This window comes from Balaenoptera ricei, chromosome 13 (assembly GCF_028023285.1).
Source record: "Balaenoptera ricei isolate mBalRic1 chromosome 13, mBalRic1.hap2, whole genome shotgun sequence".
Taxonomy (NCBI): Eukaryota; Metazoa; Chordata; class Mammalia; order Artiodactyla; family Balaenopteridae; genus Balaenoptera; species Balaenoptera ricei.
The window spans coordinates 31,339,188-31,359,373 of NC_082651.1; the positions used below are offsets into that span (position 1 = coordinate 31,339,188).

The window sequence follows — 20,186 nt, forward strand, 5'->3', positions numbered from 1 at the left end:
GTGTGTGTGTGTGTGTGTGTGTGTGTGAGTGTGAGAAGTTGCCTCCATTGCTGCCCTTCCTTTGCTGTGTATTGGGCAGGGGGCCTGGCTGCTCTGGCCCAGGGTGAGATTGAAATTCAGACCCTAATCACGTGGGTTTGGACCTGACTCCAGAGTTTAGAAAGGGGAGGGAGGAGGAAGAGCACTAGAAAGGGGGACGAGAGACCCTTACTTTGGCTGTGTGAATGTGTCACTTGATGCTTGTGGGTCTGCTGAGGCCTCACATCCTGGGGGTGGGAAAGGTGGCAGTGACGGTGAGGGGGTGCAGATTAGGAGGATCAGCAGGGCTGTGCTCCCAGCCGTAGGACAGTGTACTCTAGAGGTGAGTGTTGAGGGTCTTTGGCGTGGGCCTAGTCCCTTACACTCTGTCCCTCTTGACAGGCCCAGGTGAAGCAAGGGGGCACTAGGACCCAGAGGCTAGCTCGATTCCTGACAAGTCTAGAGCAGCACTAGCGCAGAGTGAGACTCATCAGCTGGCAAGCAGGATTCGGTGTCTCTGGGTTCAGGAATCCTCCAGCAGCAGAGGGGACTTGCTCCTCAGCCCCCATCTCTGTCCCCACCTGTACCCCAGTAGGCCACCCAGGGAGGTCCATGGACTGGGGAGGGCCACGCCTGCTGGCTTCTGTGTTTGTCCATGAGGGCCTGGAGCCCTGACCCTCCTGCCTAGGTTTCTGCCTTTTCTCTCTGTCTTTGGCCAGCTGGGGGAGGGGGTAGAGGCCGGGTGAGCAGCATGGCCCAGAGCAAGAGGCACGTGTACAGCCGGGTAAGTGGCCCTGGTCTGGGATGGCCACGGGAGGGCTTCTGGAGAAGGCCTTGGGTGGCTGTGGACATTGCTGTGGGGGGTGGGGAGACAGGCGGGAGCTAGGCTGGGGCCACTCGCGGCCCTGACCGTGTGGGACTGCACAGGCTTCCCTTCCCAGAGTTGGGCCCTCTCTGGGTACTGGTGAGGCCTGACCTTTGACTCCAAGTGGACCTCAGGCCAGAGGCTCCTGAGGGGGCCAGACTATCTTGGGGATTACAAATGGGGTTGGTGGGTTGGAATGGCCTTTCAGTGAAGTCTTTCTTTAGAGCTGCTTTGTTGTTTGTCACTCGCTTTCTTGCTCTTCTGACTGAGATTGAATCTGTAGCCACTGCTGTGTCCACCTGATTCTGAGAGGCTTATTAGGGTTAGGAGGTTGGAGAGCGTCTCTGAGTTTGGGGCCAGCCCTGATGTTCCTGTCAGTTCCTTTTATTGTCAGGTCCGTGAGAGCCACTCGCCTGTCCCAGGTATGATTTGGCCTCTCGGAGCCCCTGGGAACGGTATCCTCACCTTCTTGGATGAGCTCTTTGGGGAAGAGAGTTAGGGAGTCACTGGCCCTGGCAGAGCTCTCTTAGGAAGCCAAGTGGGGGCATCAGAAGGGGGCCCTGTGGAGTCTTCAAGGCCATGCTGTCACTTCTTCATGCTTCCTTCTCTGTTTGTTGCAAGGCCCCTGGTTCACAGAGCTGCTATTGCTAAAAATGGCTTAGGTGTGATTTTCTTCTAAGCCATGGGCCTATTTGGAACCCTAATTTCATGTTGTCCTGTCATCACGGGTATGTCAGAAGCCGAGAGCTTCCCAAAGACAATGTTTAGTCTATTCCCTTGCCTTGTCCATTATCACCATGGATAGGGTGATAAGCCATCCAGTTGAACCCCTGGGCAGAGTCTGGGGGACAGATGCGGGACAGATCTGAGGTACCCGATTTACCTGGCCTTTATTTTTCTTTTTATAGCGACATAGCATGAGTGAAGGATCTCCAGAACTTGTGGGTAGAGAGTTGATAGAACAGGGCTCAGGCCAGGAAGAAGGGAGTAAATCATTGGATGGGCTTGGTGAGGCATCTAGGAGTGTGCTGGTGGGGGTGGGGGAAGTCAGGTCAGGAAGGAGTGGTAGTGACTTAGGGCTGGAAGGAGGCACAGCTGTGTGCCCTCAGGGAGGACAGGCAGCAGTAGGGAGGGAACAGGATTCTGGGGGGTCACTCACTGACTCACCTGTCTGCCCAGCTCAGGCTTTTGAGTCAGGCACTGGGTTGTGGGGAGCCTGGTCTAAACTGAGTTATTTGTTTGAGCTTCATTCCCCTCCTAGGGGGCAGTGCTCCTTGAGAAAGCAGCCGTGTGGGGTGACATTCACAGATCTAGCAATGAATTCTGATTTATTAAATTTAAATATAATCTCTTAAAAATTTATGGCAGATTCCAGAGGCGTTTGGAGAAGTTTTAGAACACAGCACTGACATTTTTCAAAAGGGAATTTGGTGGTGGGGGGGACACTTTACCTTGAGAATGGGGTTCAGGGAAGTGACTTTTGATCCTTTTTCAGGCCGGGATCCTGATTTGGGCCTTTCTTATATATTAAGATGACACCGTTGACCTGAGGCTTTTAACTATGTCTGCATGTGTCTTTCAGACCCCCAGCGGCAACAGAATGAGTGCGGAGGCAAGTGCCCGGCCTCTGCGAGTGGGCTCCCGCGTGGAGGTGATTGGAAAAGGCTACCGTGGCACTGTGGCCTATGTTGGAGCCACGTTATTTGCCACTGGCAAATGGGTAGGTGTGATCCTGGATGAAGCAAAAGGCAAGAATGATGGAACCGTCCAAGGCAGGAAGTACTTCACTTGTGACGAAGGGCATGGCATCTTTGTGCGCCAATCCCAGGTACTCACCTCCTGCTCCTGCTTCTGTGTGTGTGTGCGTGCGTGTGCGTGTGTGTGTGTGTGTATACATGCTCTGTTGCATGTGCGGCTGGTGTGTTGGTGCTCCCTTTTCCTGGGCATGAGCATAAGTCTCTGGTTGGTAGAGTGGGAGGTAATGGGGGAGGGAAGATTAAGAGCTATCCTTAAGGAAGCTGCCCTGTTCCCCAGGCTTGCTTAAGGCCTGGGGAAGGGCCCATATTACATCCAGCCTTGATCTAGCTATATTGAGTCTATTCTGTGGCCTCAGATCCAGGTATTTGAAGATGGAGCAGATACTACTTCCCCAGAGACACCTGATTCTTCTGCCTCAAAGGTCCTCAGAAGAGGTAACAACCACCCACTTAAGTTGCCTCCTCACATCCAGGAGTCCCCAGGGCTTCTCCCCAGAACAAGGGGCCACAGTGGATCCTGAGAGTTTCCATCACCACCATATTCCCTTGTTATATCTTGCCTAACCTGCCATGATGTTCTCTGCCTCTACCCCTCTACACAAACACACGCTTTGTTTCTGTTTGCATTCTACAGAGGGAACTGACTCAAATGCAAAGACCAGCAAACTGGTAAGTGGTTACGGGTGGGGGTGGGAGTAGTAGAGGGAAGAGGGAAAGGAGAAAGAGAGGAGGGAGACTCAATACCAGGCAGGTAGAAGCAATAGATGAGTAAACTGAGTTAGCCTTCCAGTCTCCATCCTCCCTGAGAAGGAAGCTTTCTGGGTATGAGTTGCTGCTTTAGGTGTAAGGGTGGTAGCAGGGAAAAAGCTATTAAGGCCCAGAAGTTCTGGATCAATTGGAACAGAGGCTGGGGGTGAAAGGGAGGACAGGTCTGACCCCAGTAGTGTTGTTGCCAACTTCCTACCTGTTGGTATCCAAGGCTGCCAACATCTGATGGGTGTAGGGTAGGGGTAAGGTAAGAACTGGAGAAAGAAGGTGCTTTCTTTTTCACAAGTGAATGGAGAGGAGCTGGACCCTCTGCCACTTGTTTTAGGCTGTATGCAGAGGGCCTGCTGGAGCCTCCCTCCGCTGCTCTGCGCAGGGTGTGTGAGGTGGGGCTCCAGACTCTCCAGCTCCTCTGGGTCAGGGTGTGGACCTCCTGGAAGCTGATCCTTAAGGGAGCCCTCATCTCACTTACCCTGGATTTGACAGTGACCTGGCTCCCCCCATACCTGGGTATGCCTGAGTTGGTCTTAATACCTACACCCAAGATATCTGGCCAGCTAGCACAGTGTGATGTTTAACTCTGTTCTCTAACTCTGCCCTTTCCTACTCCTCATGCAGCGGGGCCTGAAGCCTAAGAAGGTGGTGTGTTTACTATTTGTGCCTGGGTGGGTGAGGGCCATGAGCCCCCTCCCCAGCTGTCCTGCATGTCCTTGGGCTGCATGCATGTGTGTGTGACCTTGGGGCTGGGATGGCCAGAGGAAATGGCAGCCTTGGCTTTCAGAGTTCCTTTGAGGGGTGCAATGACATCAGGCTCAGGTAGTACTCATTAGGGATGATCCTCACCCCTTCCCACACCCCTGCCCATCGCCTCAGGACATCTAGTCAGAGACTCCAAGCATTTGACTGTAAACAGTAGCAGCATGGAATAGAGCATTTACTGGGTTACAGTGGATTCTCACTTAGCCTCATCTTGGGGGCAGTGGGAGGAGAGACTGGGGGTCTGGAGGTGAGGAAAGTACCAAGTGAGGTGGTTAGGTAAGGAGGTGGGAGGTCAGGGAACAGAGCACAGGAAGAACAGTCCTGAGTTGAAAAGCCTGTGTTGTTCCTGGCTCTGGGTGGGTGCTGCCATGAATGCCCACCCTCACTGTGCTCTGTCAGTCTTTCACTGCCTCTTCCTTCCTCTGGAGGTGTGCCTGAGGCCCACCGCCCACACCTCCCACACCCCTGAAACTCTTTTAGTCTTAAATTGCTGCCATGACCACTTCCTCACACCAGCCCATGCCTTGGGGCTATGCCCAAGCTGTCTCCGACCTGCATGTGCCTGTCAGACCTGTATGTGCTGTGCTGTATGTATTATTCTGTGCTTTCCTTGTCACCAGCCTGTTTCAGGCCCTTCTGGCCTTGCATGGAGAGCTACTAGATTGGGGCAGTGGAGGGGAAGAGTAAAACATCTTTTTTTTGACTTCTGGTTGGTGGTGGGTCCTCACTTTGGAGTTTTGCCTTGGAAGAGACAACATGATGGTACTTGCTTTGGGGTCCTGGCTTGGGAGGGAATGGGGATATAAAAAGGAAAATAATTCTCAGAAGGATGCTGGACCCATTCCAGACACTTGGCTTCTTCCCTTGATTATTGGCTCCGGGTTGGGGTTCCCATCTCACATCAGACCCCTGAATAGAGAAGAGGATGGACCTGCAGTCTGATATCTATGGAGGAGTTCTGGCCGCAGTCTGACTTGACCCTGAGAGGGACCTGACCCGTGCCCAAATCTTGGGGTTTTGGTGGTTGCCTAGGGAAATGTGGCAAAGCCTAGCCTAGGCTGCCTGTGCTGGGATATAGCACCTTCTTGGCTCATGATGCAGAGTGTCAGTCAAGTAGTCAAGTCCTCCCCTAGGTCTTCCTCTCCAGTGCTTCTCTCACAGCACATCACTTAGCCCAGGGAACAGGGAGCCAGCACCAGAACAAAAGAAGGAACTTTGAAGAGGAGGGTGGAAGAGAGAACCCAGATGTCTCTGCCAGGTGCCCAGTCCTTTCTGGAAGCCCTTTAGAGACAGGTTTTAACCTGACTACAACAAGGGTAGAGTTGGGAGAGGAGCCAAGCACTGTCATTAGAGCTGCTGCAGCCCAGATGGAATGTTCCCCAGGTTTCTTAGTGTGCCCTGCAGAGCTGATGCAGCAGAAGTGCTGTGGGTACATGTGCCTGATGAGCCACCATAAGGGTATTGTCCGTGTGTATGAGACAGAAGTAGAGCTGATGGGGTTGTGGACAGAGGGGAGTATGAGTATGAGAGAGGCCTGATGAAGCAGTGAGGCCCTGTGTCTCTGTGCAGTGATACCCTGGTCCCAGAGAGGTCATCCCAGAAATGGGATGGCCCCTAGCCCAATTTCTTGGAGCAAATTCTTGGGGCTGGGGGAGAGGGAAGGAGAGGGAGGAGCCAGAACCTGTTCTTTGGAGGAGGAAGTAGGGCGGGTTCAGCAGAGGACTTTGTCCAATCATGAGGAGGAGGAGGAGCCATCAGAGCCTGGTGGTTGCTAGGTGACTGAGGAGCAGTGTCTCCACCCCTAGTGGAGCAGAGGAGGGTGGGTGCATGACGTCAGGTGGAGCTGCTGCTGCGGCCACTGAGGCTGCCATCAGCCTAAGCTGGCGAACTAGGCCGGGTACCTCTCCGGTGCCTGCCGGAGCCTGGCTGTCCCCACTGCGCACCTGTGGGGGCTTCTGCATCTGAGCTGCAGCCATTTGCCAGCTGGGAAGCTGCCGGTCTGGGAAGCTGAGGCTGCATTGTTGGGATTTGATGCACTAATCTCCTGTCTCCGCCGCCTTTCCCTCTGTTCGGTCTCTTTCCCCCCACCCTCCCTCCCTCCGTCGGTCCTTCCTCTGTGTTTGTCCATCTTCCTCTGTCCTTCCTTCTCTCCTCTCCTGGCTTTCTTTGGTTTTCTGCAATGATGAGACAGGCACCGACAGCCCGAAAGGTACTCTTGCTTGCTCTGGTCCTGCTGCTGGGTTGCCAGCGTGATGGTGGCGGCAGGCTGCTGGGGTGGGGGTGGGGGCTGATTGACTTCCTCTGTCTACCTGGTTGGGGGAAGAGGATGGTGATGAAAGTGGGGGGCAGGGAGAGGTGTGTGTCACTGCCATGCCCCACACCCTGGGCATTTGCTCCCTGGACTGCCTGCTTTTGGCTTTGAATCTGTGTTCTGGGCCTTGTACCCAGTGGCCTCACAGGCTTGGGCTTCAGGCAGCTTTTGCTGCAAACTGGCTCTGGATGCATTTCCTATGAGAGAATCTTGGGAAGCAGGTCCAGATGTCTTTGTGCCTCTAGCAGGCCTACCTCACCCAGCCTTTGCTAGAATGACTCTTGGTTGTAATACCAGCATCCCTGCCCCACTGGGGTTTGTGTCAGGGGTCTTTCCCTAGAATAGTTTTTGATACACAGCTATGGAGGCTTAGCCCAGGGTAGTAGAGGTGGGCGTTGGTCTCCTTGGGAGACCTAGAAGCAGGGCCCAGGCCAAATCTTGCCTTTGCCAGAACTATGAGACACTGGGTATCAGGAACATTATTTGGGAGTTGGAGTTAATCATCTGTATCACTCTGCAGTAACCTCAGGGGTTTCTGGATTTGGTTTAGGGCAGTAGTTTCCCAGTGCTGCTGCCCACCCTCCCCCTCTTTTCTTGCAGCTGGGTGGGGTTACTTTGCTGAGCTCTGGGCTTCTGGCTCATGCAGTATTCATGGTCCTGACACCTGAGCCCTCTGCCCTGGGGAAGGGAATTGCTACCGGAACTGGTCCTGGGGAAGGGGGTGGGGGTGGGGCATACAGTAGCGCTGTTCTGCCTTGGGGGCCTGATCTCCCTCTGCTGGGTTCATATCGCTCACTTCGGGCTCATATCATCATTCTTGTCACATGGTGTTTCTAGGGAGTCCTCTGTGGAGTCTAGCACTTGAAGGAAGGGGCTGACCTGGGAAAGTCCTTGGGAGTGGTGGGTGGGCGGGGCTCTGGGCTAGAGTGGGAGAGGTTGTTGCAGAAGGACTGGTCTTCTCTACCAGCTGCTGTGTTTGGTCTCCTGTGGTTCCGCCTAGGAGACAGGGACTTCCAGGATTTCGAGGGTGTCTGAAGGGGTGAGGTCTGCAAGGGTAGGACAAAAGTGGGAGAAGGAACTAACGGGAAATAGGAGTTCTGAGTTCCTGGAGTAGGAACGAGGTGATTCACTGGATGAAGGGGATGGGATGGGGATGGGGGAGGAGTGGTGGGACTGCTAACCGTAGCCTCATTTCTGTTGCTTCTGCTCTCATTGCTGTCCCTTTTGCTGTCTTTCTGCCATTATCCTTCCTTTCCTGACTACCTCTCCTCTGGCTCCTGTTGCCTGTCCAGACTACAACTCGGCGGCCCAAGGTGAGGAAAAACAGGCCTCTGTACAAGCTACTGCTGAGTGTACACACACTCATTTTAGGCATGTGCATGTATGTGGGCATGTGTATGAGCAAGTATAAGTTGGTCACAGTGTATCCTGAGTTCTCTTAAGGGGAGTGAGGGGACTGAGGGTAATGACAGGCCCCTCCGGGGAAAGTGACTTCCGGCTCTTAGGAGGGTGTCTGAGCCAGTAGCTTGAGTGCAGAAGAGAAACAAGAGTGGTTGTGGTTAATCAAGGTAGGCTTTCTTGAAGAAGGGCATTTAGACCAGCTTTTGGGTGTGTGTGTGTGTGTGTGTGTGTGTGTGTGTGTTGGGGGGGAGGGGCGGGGATTGGAAGAAAGGTGAAAAAGAACTTGGCAGTGTAAATGTCAGGAGTTACGGAGGTGGGTGTATCTGTGAAAGGCTTTGGGCATGTGGTCTCTGAGTGTCCGCCCATCGGGAGAGCTTCAGGGCTCAGCACTGCAGGGAGGAGCACTGGGCAGGCCTGTCTGCTCCAGGGCCTCAGCTCCACAGGGGCCTGGGTAGTGTCATCTGATGAGAGCCCCTCTGTCTTGGAGGGAGGGAGGTGACAGATGGGTTGGCTGTACTGACCTTGTTTCAGAGGGGAACCAAGGATTACAACTTTCACCCTGGCTCTTTTACCTGCAGGGTACCCTGAAGTAGATCAAGGGAAGGAGAATCAGCTTCATTTAAAGAGCTGGGGGGCCTAGTACCCCCACTTTTAGCCCAGCCTTCTCTGGGAACATGAAAGTTAGAGATCAATCTGTTCTTTTTCTCTGGGAATGACACTGAGGCACTTTTTCCCTCTGGGGGAGGAGGGCACAGGCCCAGAGCAACAATGGGATTGGGAGTATTAAGAAATTGCTAGAATGATCACAAGTGGGTCACAAAAGGAATGGTCTGGGGAGTAAGGGATTCTGCTCTAAGGGGTTAGTGCCAGAGCTTGGAGGAATGTGGGGTCAGTGCCAAGGGAGGAGCATTGTAATCTTATGTCTTTTTCCATCCCTTCCTCTCCTGCCATCCTCTCACCCCCACCCTGCCCCGGTCCTTTGTCACTATCTCTGACTGTGTCATTTTCGTTCTGCCCATCACTGTTTCTCTGTTCTCATTGTGCTTTGATACTCTCTGCCTTTTTCCTTTTCTGTCACTTCCCTCACCATATTCTCATATTCTGTCTTACTCTCTTTCACCACCCCTCCCTGTCCCCTACACTTTTTCTGGTCTGCCCCTACCCTGTCTGAATAGCCCACCCGCCCAGCCAGCACTGGGGTAGCTGGGGCCAGTAGTTCCCTGGGCCCCTCTGGCTCAGCATCAGCAGGTGAGCTGAGCAGCAGTGAGCCCAGCACCCCAGCTCAGACTCCGCTGGCGGCACCCATCATCCCCACGCCAGCCCTCACCTCTCCTGGAGCAGCCCCACCGCTTCCTTCCCCGTCTAAGGTAAGGTCTGGGGTTGGAGTGAAGAAGAACCAAGACACGAAGGGGCCTATGACCCCTGGCAGGGTCTTCGAAGTTTCCCAGGGTTGGGGGAGACCCAGAACTTGGATTAGAAGAGTGGGGGACACAGCATATAGGTATCCCATCACTGACTAAGCTACCTTATACTCTCCGCCCTTCCACACTTTCCCCTTATGTATCAGGCTCTTCTCAGATGTTTGTATGCCACTTGCTTTGGCCCTGGGCCTGGAATGATGTCTGCACACATTCCTGTCCTTTCCACTCCAGCTCAGTCTTGATGGGGAAAACGGGGGAGGCTGTGCATAGACTGAAGGGTCTCTCCTTTGCAGGAGGAGGAGGGGCTGAGGGCCCAAGTGCGGGACCTGGAGGAGAAACTGGAGACCCTGCGACTGAAACGTGCAGAAGACAAGGCAAAGCTAAAAGAGCTGGAGAAACACAAGATTCAGCTGGAGCAGGTGCAGGAATGGAAAAGCAAAATGCAGGAGCAGCAGGCAGACCTGCAGCGGCGCCTCAAAGAGGCTCGGAAGGTGGGACTTGGGATGAAGAGGGTGTCTGGGGAGGCACGGGGCCCAAGGAAGTGTACTGGAAGCTGAAACTGGAGCCTGGAATGTCCTGTGAGAAAGGGTGCATGAGGCAGCTCTGTGCTTGTACCCCAACCAACCTCCACTCCTCTTCAGGAAGCCAAGGAGGCACTAGAGGCAAAGGAACGCTACATGGAGGAGATGGCTGACACTGCTGATGCCATCGAGATGGCCACTCTGGATAAGGAGATGGCTGAAGAGCGGGCTGAGTCCCTACAGCAAGAGGTGGAGGCGCTGAAGGAGCGTGTGGACGAGCTCACCACTGACTTGGAGATCCTCAAGGCTGAGATTGAAGAGAAGGGTAAGGGACCAGGAGCTGCTGGAGGCCAAATGGTGGGGTTGGAACTTGGTCTGAAAGTATTAATGGTTTTCCCCAGGCTCAGATGGCGCTGCGTCCAGTTACCAGCTCAAGCAGCTTGAGGAGCAGAACGCCCGCCTAAAGGATGCCCTAGTGAGGTAGGGTCCTCTCGCTGCGCGGCTCACTCTCCTGCCTCCAAATGTGTTAGAGCGCCCACCACCCGGTGACTCTGACACACGCGCTCTCTTCTCTCTCCCCATTTTCCCACAGAATGCGGGATCTTTCTTCCTCCGAGAAGCAGGAGCACGTGAAACTCCAGAAGCTCATGGAAAAGAAGAACCAAGAGCTGGAAGTTGTGAGGCAACAGCGGGAGCGTCTGCAGGAGGAGCTGAGCCAGGCAGAGAGCACCATTGATGAGCTCAAGGAGCAGGTCTGGGGAGCCCAGCGCCTTGCCCAGAGCACCTCCACTGACTCGCTTTTTGGTGCCTTCTGTTTCTAGGCACCTTGCAGCCCTTCTCCTTGTTCCCTCTCTGTAACACAGGTGGACGCTGCTCTGGGTGCTGAGGAGATGGTGGAGATGCTGACAGACCGGAACCTGAATCTGGAAGAGAAAGTGCGGGAATTGAGAGAAACCGTGGGGGACTTGGTAAGAGAAGAGCAGACTCTGACTTATGACCCTGATGGAGGGTTTTGGAAGTGACTTGCTGAGAGAAGGGCTGACATGTGATCCCTGACCTTTGAGTAGGAGGCGTGGTGAGTGAACCCACCCTGGCCTGCTACCCTGACTCTGACTTTCCTTTGCCTCAACTCCCCTGTGGCCTCCCAGGAAGCAATGAATGAAATGAACGATGAGCTGCAGGAGAATGCACGTGAGACAGAACTGGAGCTGCGGGAGCAGCTGGATATGGCGGGTACACGGGTGCGAGAGGCCCAGAAGCGTGTGGAGGCGGCCCAGGAGACAGTTGCAGACTATCAGCAGACCATCAAGAAGTATCGCCAGCTGACCGCCCACCTGCAGGTGCCTGCATACCCGCTACTCTCTGCCCACCATCTCCCCAGGGCTCCCTGAGGACCCAGCTGTGCCTCATTGTCCGTCCCTGTTCCCAGGATGTGAACCGGGAACTGACAAACCAGCAGGAAGCATCTGTGGAGAGGCAGCAGCAGCCACCACCAGAGACTTTTGACTTCAAAATCAAGTTTGCTGAGACTAAGGCCCATGCCAAGGTCAGGAAAGTGGGTGGGTCGCAGAGGACTGAGTGTTGGGTACCCCAGCCTGGGTGTGGCGGTGGGCTGATCTGGTGTGGGGTTCTGGGCTTCACCTTCCTGGATGGGGGGGTGCTTTGTGTGGTGGTTTGGAAGACTCCTGGCCTGGGCCTGTCCTAGAAGCGGGGGACGTGGTGGAGCACGGCATGGTGGTCATGAGACTCTCTGCAGCCTGGCTGAGAGCCCACCTCCCTGTCTACCTCACAGGCAATTGAGATGGAATTGAGGCAGATGGAGGTGGCACAGGCCAACCGGCACATGTCCCTGCTGACAGCCTTCATGCCTGACAGCTTCCTTCGGCCAGGTGGGGACCACGACTGCGTCCTGGTGCTGCTGCTCATGCCTCGTCTCATTTGCAAGGTATGGTCTATCAGTCACGTGCCCAGCAGGAATCTGTTGAACTTGCTGTGAACCAGGCATTGAGGATGCCACGTGAAGGTAACAGTCATTGTCCCTGCTCACAGAGTTTATGACGTAGTGGAGGAACACAGTCAACAAAGTCACAGATGGGTGTATATTACAGACGGCATGTTGTGAAGGGGAGGTAGCGTTTTTGAGAGAGCACGGTCGGAGAGCTGATTTAGATAGAGGGATGTCACTGAAGGCATGACATTTGAGGCGAGACTTAGAAGATGACTAGGAGTTAGTGGGGAGGTAATTGTCAGGATAGCATTCTAGGTAGAAAGGTAGCAGGAGCAGCAGCTTTAAGGTGGGAAAGAGCTTGGTCCCACTGGTCCTGCCACCCTTTCATCCCCACATCCCAAATCTTCATAACCACCAGTAATCACATCATTACCCTTTGCCCATGTGATAGTCCCTGCCCATCTAAGAGCTGTTTCTGCTTTCTCCCCCATGTATCCATGCCCCCTACATAGTTGCTCAGCTCTCTATATTCCTGAGTCTGTGTTCTCCATCCTCTGCTCTGAGCCCCAGGTCTCTGGTGCTTCTTCCCACAGGCAGAGCTAATCCGGAAGCAGGCCCAGGAGAAGTTTGAACTAAGTGAGAACTGTTCAGAGCGGCCAGGACTTCGAGGAGCTGTGGGGGAGCAGCTCAGCTTTGCTGCTGGGCTGGTGTATTCGCTGAGTTTGCTGCAGGCCACACTCCACCGTTATGAGCAGTAAGTAACCCCTGACCTCTACTCCAGGGCCCCGGGTCCGAGATTGGCTGGAACTGAGATTGCCTGGTAGACCCTGGCCTCACAGGGCCCTTCTCTGGTCTCTAGTGCCCTCTCTCAGTGCAGTGTGGACGTGTATAAGAAAGTGGGCAGCCTCTACCCTGAGATGAGTGCCCACGAACGCTCCTTGGATTTTCTCATTGAGCTGCTGCACAAGGATCAGCTGGACGAGACTGTCAACGTAGAGCCTCTCACCAAAGCCATCAAGTACTACCAGGTCTGGGGCGAGAATTCAGCCTTGGCACAGGAGGGAGGGAGGGTTTCTTCTGCTGGAGGCTGTTGCAGTGTAGCCAAGGTTGTAGCCAAGGTTTGTATGTCCCAGGCTGATGGCTTGAGGCTCGTAGATGGACTCACCTTAGGATGCAGCTCCTTGAGGGTTTTGGATGCTCTCATATCTCTGGAGCCCCGTGATGACAGGGTCAAATTGCAGTTTGGGAAGAATTCTCCATTATTCCAAGGCCTAAAGACTGTCTGTTTCTTTGCCATCCCTCCTCAGCATCTGTACAGCATCCACCTCTCTGAACAACCGGAGGACAGTACCATACAGCTGGCTGACCACATTAAGGTGAGGTGTCTGGGCCAGTGGTTGAGCCCCTTATAGAGATCAGAAATGGAAGACATCAGATCACACCCTCAAGGGGTGTCACATAAGACTGGAACAGGGTCACTAAGGCCAGATCAGGGAAGCCAGAGGACCCACTTATGGATGGGGGCCAGCTGAGGGCGGAGACTTCTTAGAGATGGTGATGGGGCAGAAGGACTCCTGTTGGGGGCTGACAATGACCTGCTTCTGTCCTCACAGTTCACCCAGAGTGCCCTGGACTGCATGAGTGTGGAGGTGGGACGGCTGCGGGCCTTCTTGCAGGTGAGAGCACAACTAGATCTATTTGAGCTCCTCTTCCTTTTTAGTCCCCACCTCCCCGCCCCAGCCCTAATGCTGACTTGGCTCTCCATCTGTTTCCTATTCCCTGAGTAGGGTGGGCAGGAGGCTTCAGATATTGCCCTCCTGCTCCGGGACCTGGAAACTTCATGCAGTGATATCCGCCAGTTCTGCAAGAAGATCCGCAGGCGAATGCCAGGGACAGATGCTCCTGGGATCCCAGCTGCACTGGCCTTTGGACCACAGGTTTGGGCTGTGAAGGGGGACAGGAAGGAAGCCAAGTAGAACCAGGAGGGGCCCGGCATGTCAAGATCTGGATATGGTCAGGGGACAAGAATGGTTTTGAGGTAGCTGGGAGCTGTGGTGCCGGGCCCAGAGTGGGCTCCTGACTCTGGCCTGTTGCACAGGTATCCGACACACTCCTAGACTGCAGGAAACACCTGACGTGGGTGGTGGCTGTGCTGCAGGAGGTGGCCGCTGCTGCTGCCCAGCTCATTGCCCCACTGGCAGAGAATGAAGGCCTGCCTGTGGCTGCCCTGGAGGAGCTGGCTTTCAAAGCAGGCGAGCAGGTGAGCTGGGATGGCTGGGCAGAAGGTGGTGATGAGGGAGTCAGGTGGCCAGTGTGGGGTTTTCACTACTGCCCTTGGCACCTGCAGATCTACGGGACCCCCTCCAGCAGCCCCTATGAGTGTCTGCGCCAGTCATGCAACATCTTGATCAGTACCATGAACAAGTTGGCCACAGCCATGCAGGAGGGAGAGTATGATGCAGAACGGCCCCCTAGCAAGGTGAGTGGGGTAGCTCCTTGGAGGGGCTCCAGGGGCCTGGAGGAGCAGGACTTGGAGAGCTGCTGCTAATTGTGGGAGGGAGGGCTGGGCGGCAGCAGGAAGGAATCTGGGGAGCACCATCCTGCTTAGACGGCAAGGAGAAGATTTTCCCTTTGGATCTCTGAAAGGAGTGCCTTGACCTCCTCTCCCTATCCCTGCCCTCTGCCTCCTGTCCCTACCCTTAGCCTCCCCCAGTTGAACTGAGGGCTGCAGCCCTTCGTGCAGAGATCACAGATGCTGAAGGCCTGGGCTTGAAGCTTGAAGATCGAGAGACAGTTATCAAGGAGTTGAAGAAGTCACTCAAGATCAAGGTGATGATAGGGAAGGCTCTGGGTCTGGGGGGCCAGGAAATAGCATGGGGCACAGGGAAGCAGTGAGTGTTGGTGATCATAACTGAGGGGGGCTGGGGGTTGAGTGGGGAGAAGTGGCACCTGTGATCAGTGGGAGTTCTCGTGGGCCCTCAGGAAGCTTTCTATCTCATGGTCTATCCCAGGTCTCTGGGGGGCCATGGGAGGGTGTAAGGGAACTAGACGCTCTCTGCCCTCGTCCAGGGGGAAGAGCTCAGTGAGGCCAATGTGCGGCTGAGCCTCCTGGAGAAGAAGCTGGACAGTGCAGCCAAGGATGCAGATGAGCGCATCGAGAAAGTCCAGACTCGGCTGGAGGAGACCCAGGCGCTGCTGCGGAAGAAAGAGAAGTCAGGCACCTTCCCAGGCCCCTGCTCACTCCACCCCTCCCTCCTGCCAGCAGCTCCCTGCCGCCTAGCCCAGGGCCTCTTGCAGTGAGACTCCCCAGGGGGACAGATGCCATCTTCCTTCCCAACTGACATCCCCATCGTGTCATCCTAATCTGAGCCTCTTCTGCCCCTGGCTCCTCACCAGTAGGGCTACTCCAAGGACTCAGTTAGGACTGAGAAGGGGGGGTGGGGCCATGAGGAAGGGACACTGTCCAAGCCCAGATTCTCTTTCACAGAGAGTTTGAGGAGACGATGGATGCACTTCAGGCTGACATTGACCAGCTGGAAGCAGAGAAAGCAGAGTTAAAGCAGCGATTGAACAGCCAGTCCAAGCGCACGATCGAGGGGCTCCGGGGTCCCCCTCCCTCGGGTATTGCTACCCTGGTGTCTGGCATTGCTGGTGGTGAGTGCAGTGGAACAGGCAGCACTAGCCCAGAGGAAATTGAATGGCCCCGCTCCTACCCTTGGCTTCAGTTTGACTTCTGCCCCCCTCTTTTCCCCCTGGATATTCAACCAGGAACATGCTTGCCCAGTTTCACTCTGTGGCAACTTTTTTTTTTTTTTTTAATGAATTTATTTATTTATTTTTGGCTGCATTGGGTCTTCCTTGCTGCGCGCGGGCTTCTCATTGCAGTGGCTTTTCTTGTGGAGCATGGGCTCTAGGCGCGCGGGCTTCGGTAGTTGTGGCTCGCGGGCTCTAGAGCACAGGCTCAGTAGTTGTGGCGTGTGGGCTTAGTTGTTCCGTGGCATGTGGGATCTTCCTGGACCAGGGCTCAAACCCATGTCCCCTGCATTGGCAGGTGGATTCTTAACCACTGCGCCACCAGGGAAGCCCTCTGGCAACTCTTACCAAGTTTTTACTTCTCCTTGAAGATATGTGCAGAGTTCTGACCAAGGTGGGGCAGTGGGGCAGTGGGGCCTTACCAAGTTGTTGGTGAAGCTCAGAATTACAGTGACAGTTGGACTCTAGTAGATGTCCCTTCTGGGTCTGCAGTCTGGCTTTTCTGTCCCAGCCCTGTATTCCAGAGGGTCATCAGCCTGCAGCAGTGGATGGTGCTTGCTCTTGATTCCTCCTCTGCTTGGGCACTGCATTTTTTCTTCCCCACTGAGTTCACGTGGCTTCACCCTATAGAGTGGTTGTCTCTTCCATTACTGAATTCTCCCAGTTTCACTTGGGGCTTGTGTTCTGACCTTTGCCTGGTCTCTTAGTGTGGTCAGGGCTCCTTATCTGGAGTTTTTCTGGCTTCCAGGCCTAATCTCCTTAGTTTCCTGACCAAGGAGGCGGCCACCACCATGTTAGTTCTCACCTACCATGTAGTTTGGTTTTTGTTCTCTCTTCAGTTTCTTACTTACTCTTCTCGCCTCCAGAAGACAAACTCCTTGTAATGGAATTAAACCCTCAGGATCTCTAGATCTCCCCTGCTGTGCTTGCCTTGTCAGCTGGCCTCACCTAGGGTCTTGTCCTCATCAAAGCCGCCATCACTGGTGCTGCTTGACCCTGAAAGTGACCAAGCGTCTTCTTGACTTTAGACTCCTGTGGTGCAGACGGCTCCATGTTCCTTGGGAGGGGAGTCTCCAGAATTACCGGATTGCGTTGTTTTAGCATAGGCTCTTTAAACAAATATTGGTTCTTAGTTTATAAAACTTCACACCAAAAAGAGGGTGACTTTTGTCTCAGAGCACTGGGGAACCTGAGGAACATGGGAATGTGTCTACATCCTCAACTTAAGTTTTGCTGCTGGGGAGCACTAAGGGTGCAGACATATCAGGGTTTCAGGAGTGTTCCGTCTGCCCTTCTGGGAGCTGGAGTCTGAGGCAGGGAGGCAAGAATGGCCTCAAGTGCTTCCTCCAGTGCACACTCCCGCTGCCACTCTTCCTCACGTGTTGCACCCTGTACTGTGGCCTGGCTCCCCTTTTCTGTCTTTCACACATATTTGCTCTTTCCCCAAAAGTAGAGGCAGGGTCTTGTTAGAGAAGGTGATCAGGAAAAAAATCTTCCTGCATGCCCAGGATTCCTCTGGTATGTCCCCCTCACTCCCAAATCATCTAATTGCTCTCTCCTCTTTTCCTGCTCCCCCATGGGCTATCCTGAGCACAGAAGAACAGCAGCGAGGTAGAGACCCATCCTGGTGGGGAGTTAACAGGGCTGGTGGGAATTGGGGCTGGGGGAGCAGGGTGAGACTGCCCCCTTGGGAGCAATCACAACTGGAGGTAGGAGGGGATAAGGAAAGGGGATGACTAGGGATGGAGCCCATCTTCAGCCTTCTGCACCTGGGGCTCATGACATTTGTTATGGTACCCATAGGAGGTGCCTCTGGGCAGGCTCTGGGATCTGTGCCAGGCCCAGGGCTGGTGAAGGACTCACCACTGCTGCTTCAGCAGATCTCTGCCATGAGGCTGCACATCTCCCAGCTCCAGCATGAGAACAGCATCCTCAAGGTGAGGAGGTCACGGGGGGGATGGGTAGAGGTGGAGTGTAACTGCCTCATTGATGATAGATGGCAGGGCCTTCTATCACTTACTACCACTACCCTTCTTCCCCCTTCCCCCACAGGGAGCCCAGATGAAGGCATCCTTAGCAGCCCTGCCCCCTCTGCACGTGGCAAAGCTCTCTCTCCTACCCCGTGAAGGCCCTGGCAGTGATCTAGCTGCTGGAGTGCTGTATCGTAAGACTAACCAGCTGCTGGAGACATTGAATCAGTTGAGCACACACACCCATGTCGTGGACATCACCCGCACCAGCCCTGGTATGGACCAGCCAACTCCTGAGATGAAAAACACACCCCTTCCCCTTGCCCCAGGCAATTCCCACGCCAGAGAGGCTCTTTCTAGCACTGCCCTTTGGCCTAAGTGTTTAATTTGTTTGATTCACCTACTCTCTTACATGTCTACTCCATGAGCGGGTCCAGTATCTGCACTAATGACCCTTAATCCAGTACAGCTGCCTGCCTGGGCCTTGGTGGGCCTCACTAGCCTTCTCTCCCCACAGCTGCCAAGAGCCCATCGGCCCAGCTCCTGGAGCAAGTGGCTCAGCTCAAGTCCCTAAGCGACACCATCGAGAAGCTCAAGGTTAGTTTAGACCCTGCCCTTTTTCACCCGACAGTGTCCGCTTCAGAGCATTCCGTGGTGGAGGCCCTAGCATGTTCATTTCCACAAGGACTCCCAGGGTTCCTGGGGGCCCAGCCCTGTGCTGGATGACACACTGGGGAGGAGATGGAAGGGGAGGCAGGATTCCTGCCTTGGGAACCTGCCCTCACTCCCAAACAGATTCTCATCAACAGAAAACAGATTCTTATCAACAAAATGGGTTGGGCTAGGATCATCTTTAGAGCGTGTGGTTTCAGGCACAACTTCTGTCAGAGCTGATATCACTGCAGAGTAGAATGGTTGGAAATGGCTTCCCAGAAGCTATAGAATCTGAGTTGAGCCTTAAAAGGGTAAGTATCTAAAGTAAGGATGTTGGGTAGGGATGGGATTGGAGTTGAGAGCAAAAGTATTGTGATAAAGAGGATTGATCCCTGCTTCTTTGGTATTAGTGTTCCTTCCTGTGAAACCAGGCAGGTACTGGGCTAGCCTGTGGGGGTACCCTAAGTGAATCCTTTTCCCCTCTGCCAGGATGAGGTCCTTAAGGAGACTGTATCTCAGCGCCCTGGAGCCACGGTCCCCACTGACTTTGCCACCTTCCCTTCATCAGCCTTCCTCAGGGTAAGAGGGAGCATGGGGAGGAGGATGGGCAGTATGGAGGGCTCAGGTGGGTCCTTCCCCTCTCCTCCAGAATTCGAAGAGGCTTCTAGGGTCTCAGGTCCAACAACTGAACATCCTGAGAAATCTGGCCAAGTCTTACTTGCAAGTATCTTAAGAGTGCTTGCATTGCTTCCTGAAATTCCAATATTTTAGCAGTTAAACATCTTCTATGACTTTTGACATCAGGAGGGGCTCAAAACTCCCTTGTCAGGCTGTGCACCTCAATTCTGATTTGGAAAATGTGGTCATTATAGCCTAGCAGCCTCAAAGCCTCAGTCACCCAGGGTCTCAGTGCTCAGGGACACTGTCAGTGGCACACAGCTCAAGTGAGTCCCTGACCTGGAGGCCTCTTCCCCTTCCCAACTCCCAGGCCAAGGAAGAGCAGCAGGACGACACTGTATACATGGGCAAAGTGACCTTCTCGTGTGCTGCTGGCCTTGGACAGCGACACCGGCTGGTGCTCACCCAGGAGCAGCTGCACCAGCTTCATGGTCGCCTCATCTCCTAAATGCTCCTTCCCTCGCTGTCCTCTTCTACACTCAGCCCTCCTGGTGCCGCTCTGCCTGATGCATAGCCACCAGGTAGCCCCCAGGTAGAACCGCCTGTGTAAAGCTGTTCCTGCCCTTTTCAGCTTCACTCCCACCTGTCAGTGCGCTGCCCCTGCCGCTTGACCTGGTTCCCCTATTTCCATTCCCTGACCTCTGCTGGAACTTGCTGTTCAATTGCTCCCTCCTTCCTCAGGAGCCTCAGGGGCCGTGGGGGGTAGGTAGGCTGAGATCCCACCACCGAAGGTCAAGTGAGGTCTCCCAGATTGAGGACTTCACCCCTTGATTAAAGTCACTTCTGCTTCAGTGTTCTCTGTGTGGTGTTGGGAGTGGGACTTGGGCCATTTGGCTCAGAGCAGGAGTGGAGGAGAAGGGATGCTGAGGAGGCTTTGGCTGGGTCACATTTGAAGGTCTCCCTCTGTAGTGACCAGTAGAATGCCGTGTTCCTCAAATTTGTGTGCAGTAAGTTTCTCGGAGCAAGGGGAAAAGGGCTAGCCCACGGGCTCAGCTCCTGAGTTCATTTGTGGAGTTAGGAGGCCAGGAGTATTTAGTCTCTGCCAGCAGGCCTGCCTCTGCTTTCTGGATCTTCCACTGCTCTTCAGGCCAGTGTTTGGAGCTGGGCTAATGGTGTGATCACCACCCCAGACAACTTTCTGATGCACTGGCACAGTCTCCCCATAAGATCTGGGGCCTCTCAGAGGGAACATTTACTAAGCAAGGGAAGACCAAAGCAACAGACTGGTAAGAAAGGATAGAAGTTGCAAAAGCTGCTCCCAAGTCCCACTACAAATTAGTATCACGTGGGGAGCTCCTTTGAAAAAATTTGCACATTTCTGGGCCTTGGCCCAGACCTACTGAAATCACTTCTAGATTTGGGGCC

At 54.3% G+C, this 20,186-nt stretch overlaps 1 protein-coding gene across 7 annotated transcripts in view; it reads left to right on the forward strand.

Moving 5' to 3' along the window:
• DCTN1 (dynactin subunit 1) overlaps positions 1-19,612 on the forward strand; it is a 30,132-nt gene extending 10,520 nt beyond the window's left edge. The window contains exons 2-31 of one of the 7 annotated variants that reach the window (XM_059942564.1): positions 2,466-2,711; positions 2,997-3,075; positions 3,275-3,309; positions 4,024-4,047; positions 6,356-6,373; positions 7,768-7,788; positions 9,052-9,243; positions 9,591-9,788; positions 9,939-10,143; positions 10,220-10,298; positions 10,411-10,570; positions 10,682-10,786; positions 10,967-11,158; positions 11,248-11,364; positions 11,611-11,763; positions 12,360-12,520; positions 12,626-12,794; positions 13,074-13,142; positions 13,380-13,442; positions 13,554-13,703; positions 13,865-14,026; positions 14,114-14,245; positions 14,470-14,595; positions 14,836-14,978; positions 15,254-15,387; positions 17,323-17,456; positions 17,572-17,764; positions 18,007-18,086; positions 18,633-18,722; positions 19,132-19,612. In XM_059942564.1, the coding sequence (XP_059798547.1) occupies positions 2,484-2,711; positions 2,997-3,075; positions 3,275-3,309; positions 4,024-4,047; positions 6,356-6,373; positions 7,768-7,788; positions 9,052-9,243; positions 9,591-9,788; positions 9,939-10,143; positions 10,220-10,298; positions 10,411-10,570; positions 10,682-10,786; positions 10,967-11,158; positions 11,248-11,364; positions 11,611-11,763; positions 12,360-12,520; positions 12,626-12,794; positions 13,074-13,142; positions 13,380-13,442; positions 13,554-13,703; positions 13,865-14,026; positions 14,114-14,245; positions 14,470-14,595; positions 14,836-14,978; positions 15,254-15,387; positions 17,323-17,456; positions 17,572-17,764; positions 18,007-18,086; positions 18,633-18,722; positions 19,132-19,269 (3,750 nt within the window). In that variant the 5' untranslated portion in view covers positions 2,466-2,483 and the 3' untranslated portion in view covers positions 19,270-19,612. Of the gene's footprint in view, positions 1-2,465; positions 2,712-2,996; positions 3,076-3,274; positions 3,310-4,023; positions 4,048-6,355; positions 6,374-7,767; positions 7,789-9,051; positions 9,244-9,590; positions 9,789-9,938; positions 10,144-10,219; positions 10,299-10,410; positions 10,571-10,681; positions 10,787-10,966; positions 11,159-11,247; positions 11,365-11,610; positions 11,764-12,359; positions 12,521-12,625; positions 12,795-13,073; positions 13,143-13,379; positions 13,443-13,553; positions 13,704-13,864; positions 14,027-14,113; positions 14,246-14,469; positions 14,596-14,835; positions 14,979-15,253; positions 15,421-17,322; positions 17,457-17,571; positions 17,765-18,006; positions 18,087-18,632; positions 18,723-19,131 lie in introns of all 7 variants that reach the window. The other 6 variants (XM_059942559.1, XM_059942561.1, XM_059942562.1 and 3 more) reach the window with 6 other exon arrangements.
• Positions 19,613-20,186: the final 574 nt, after the last annotated feature.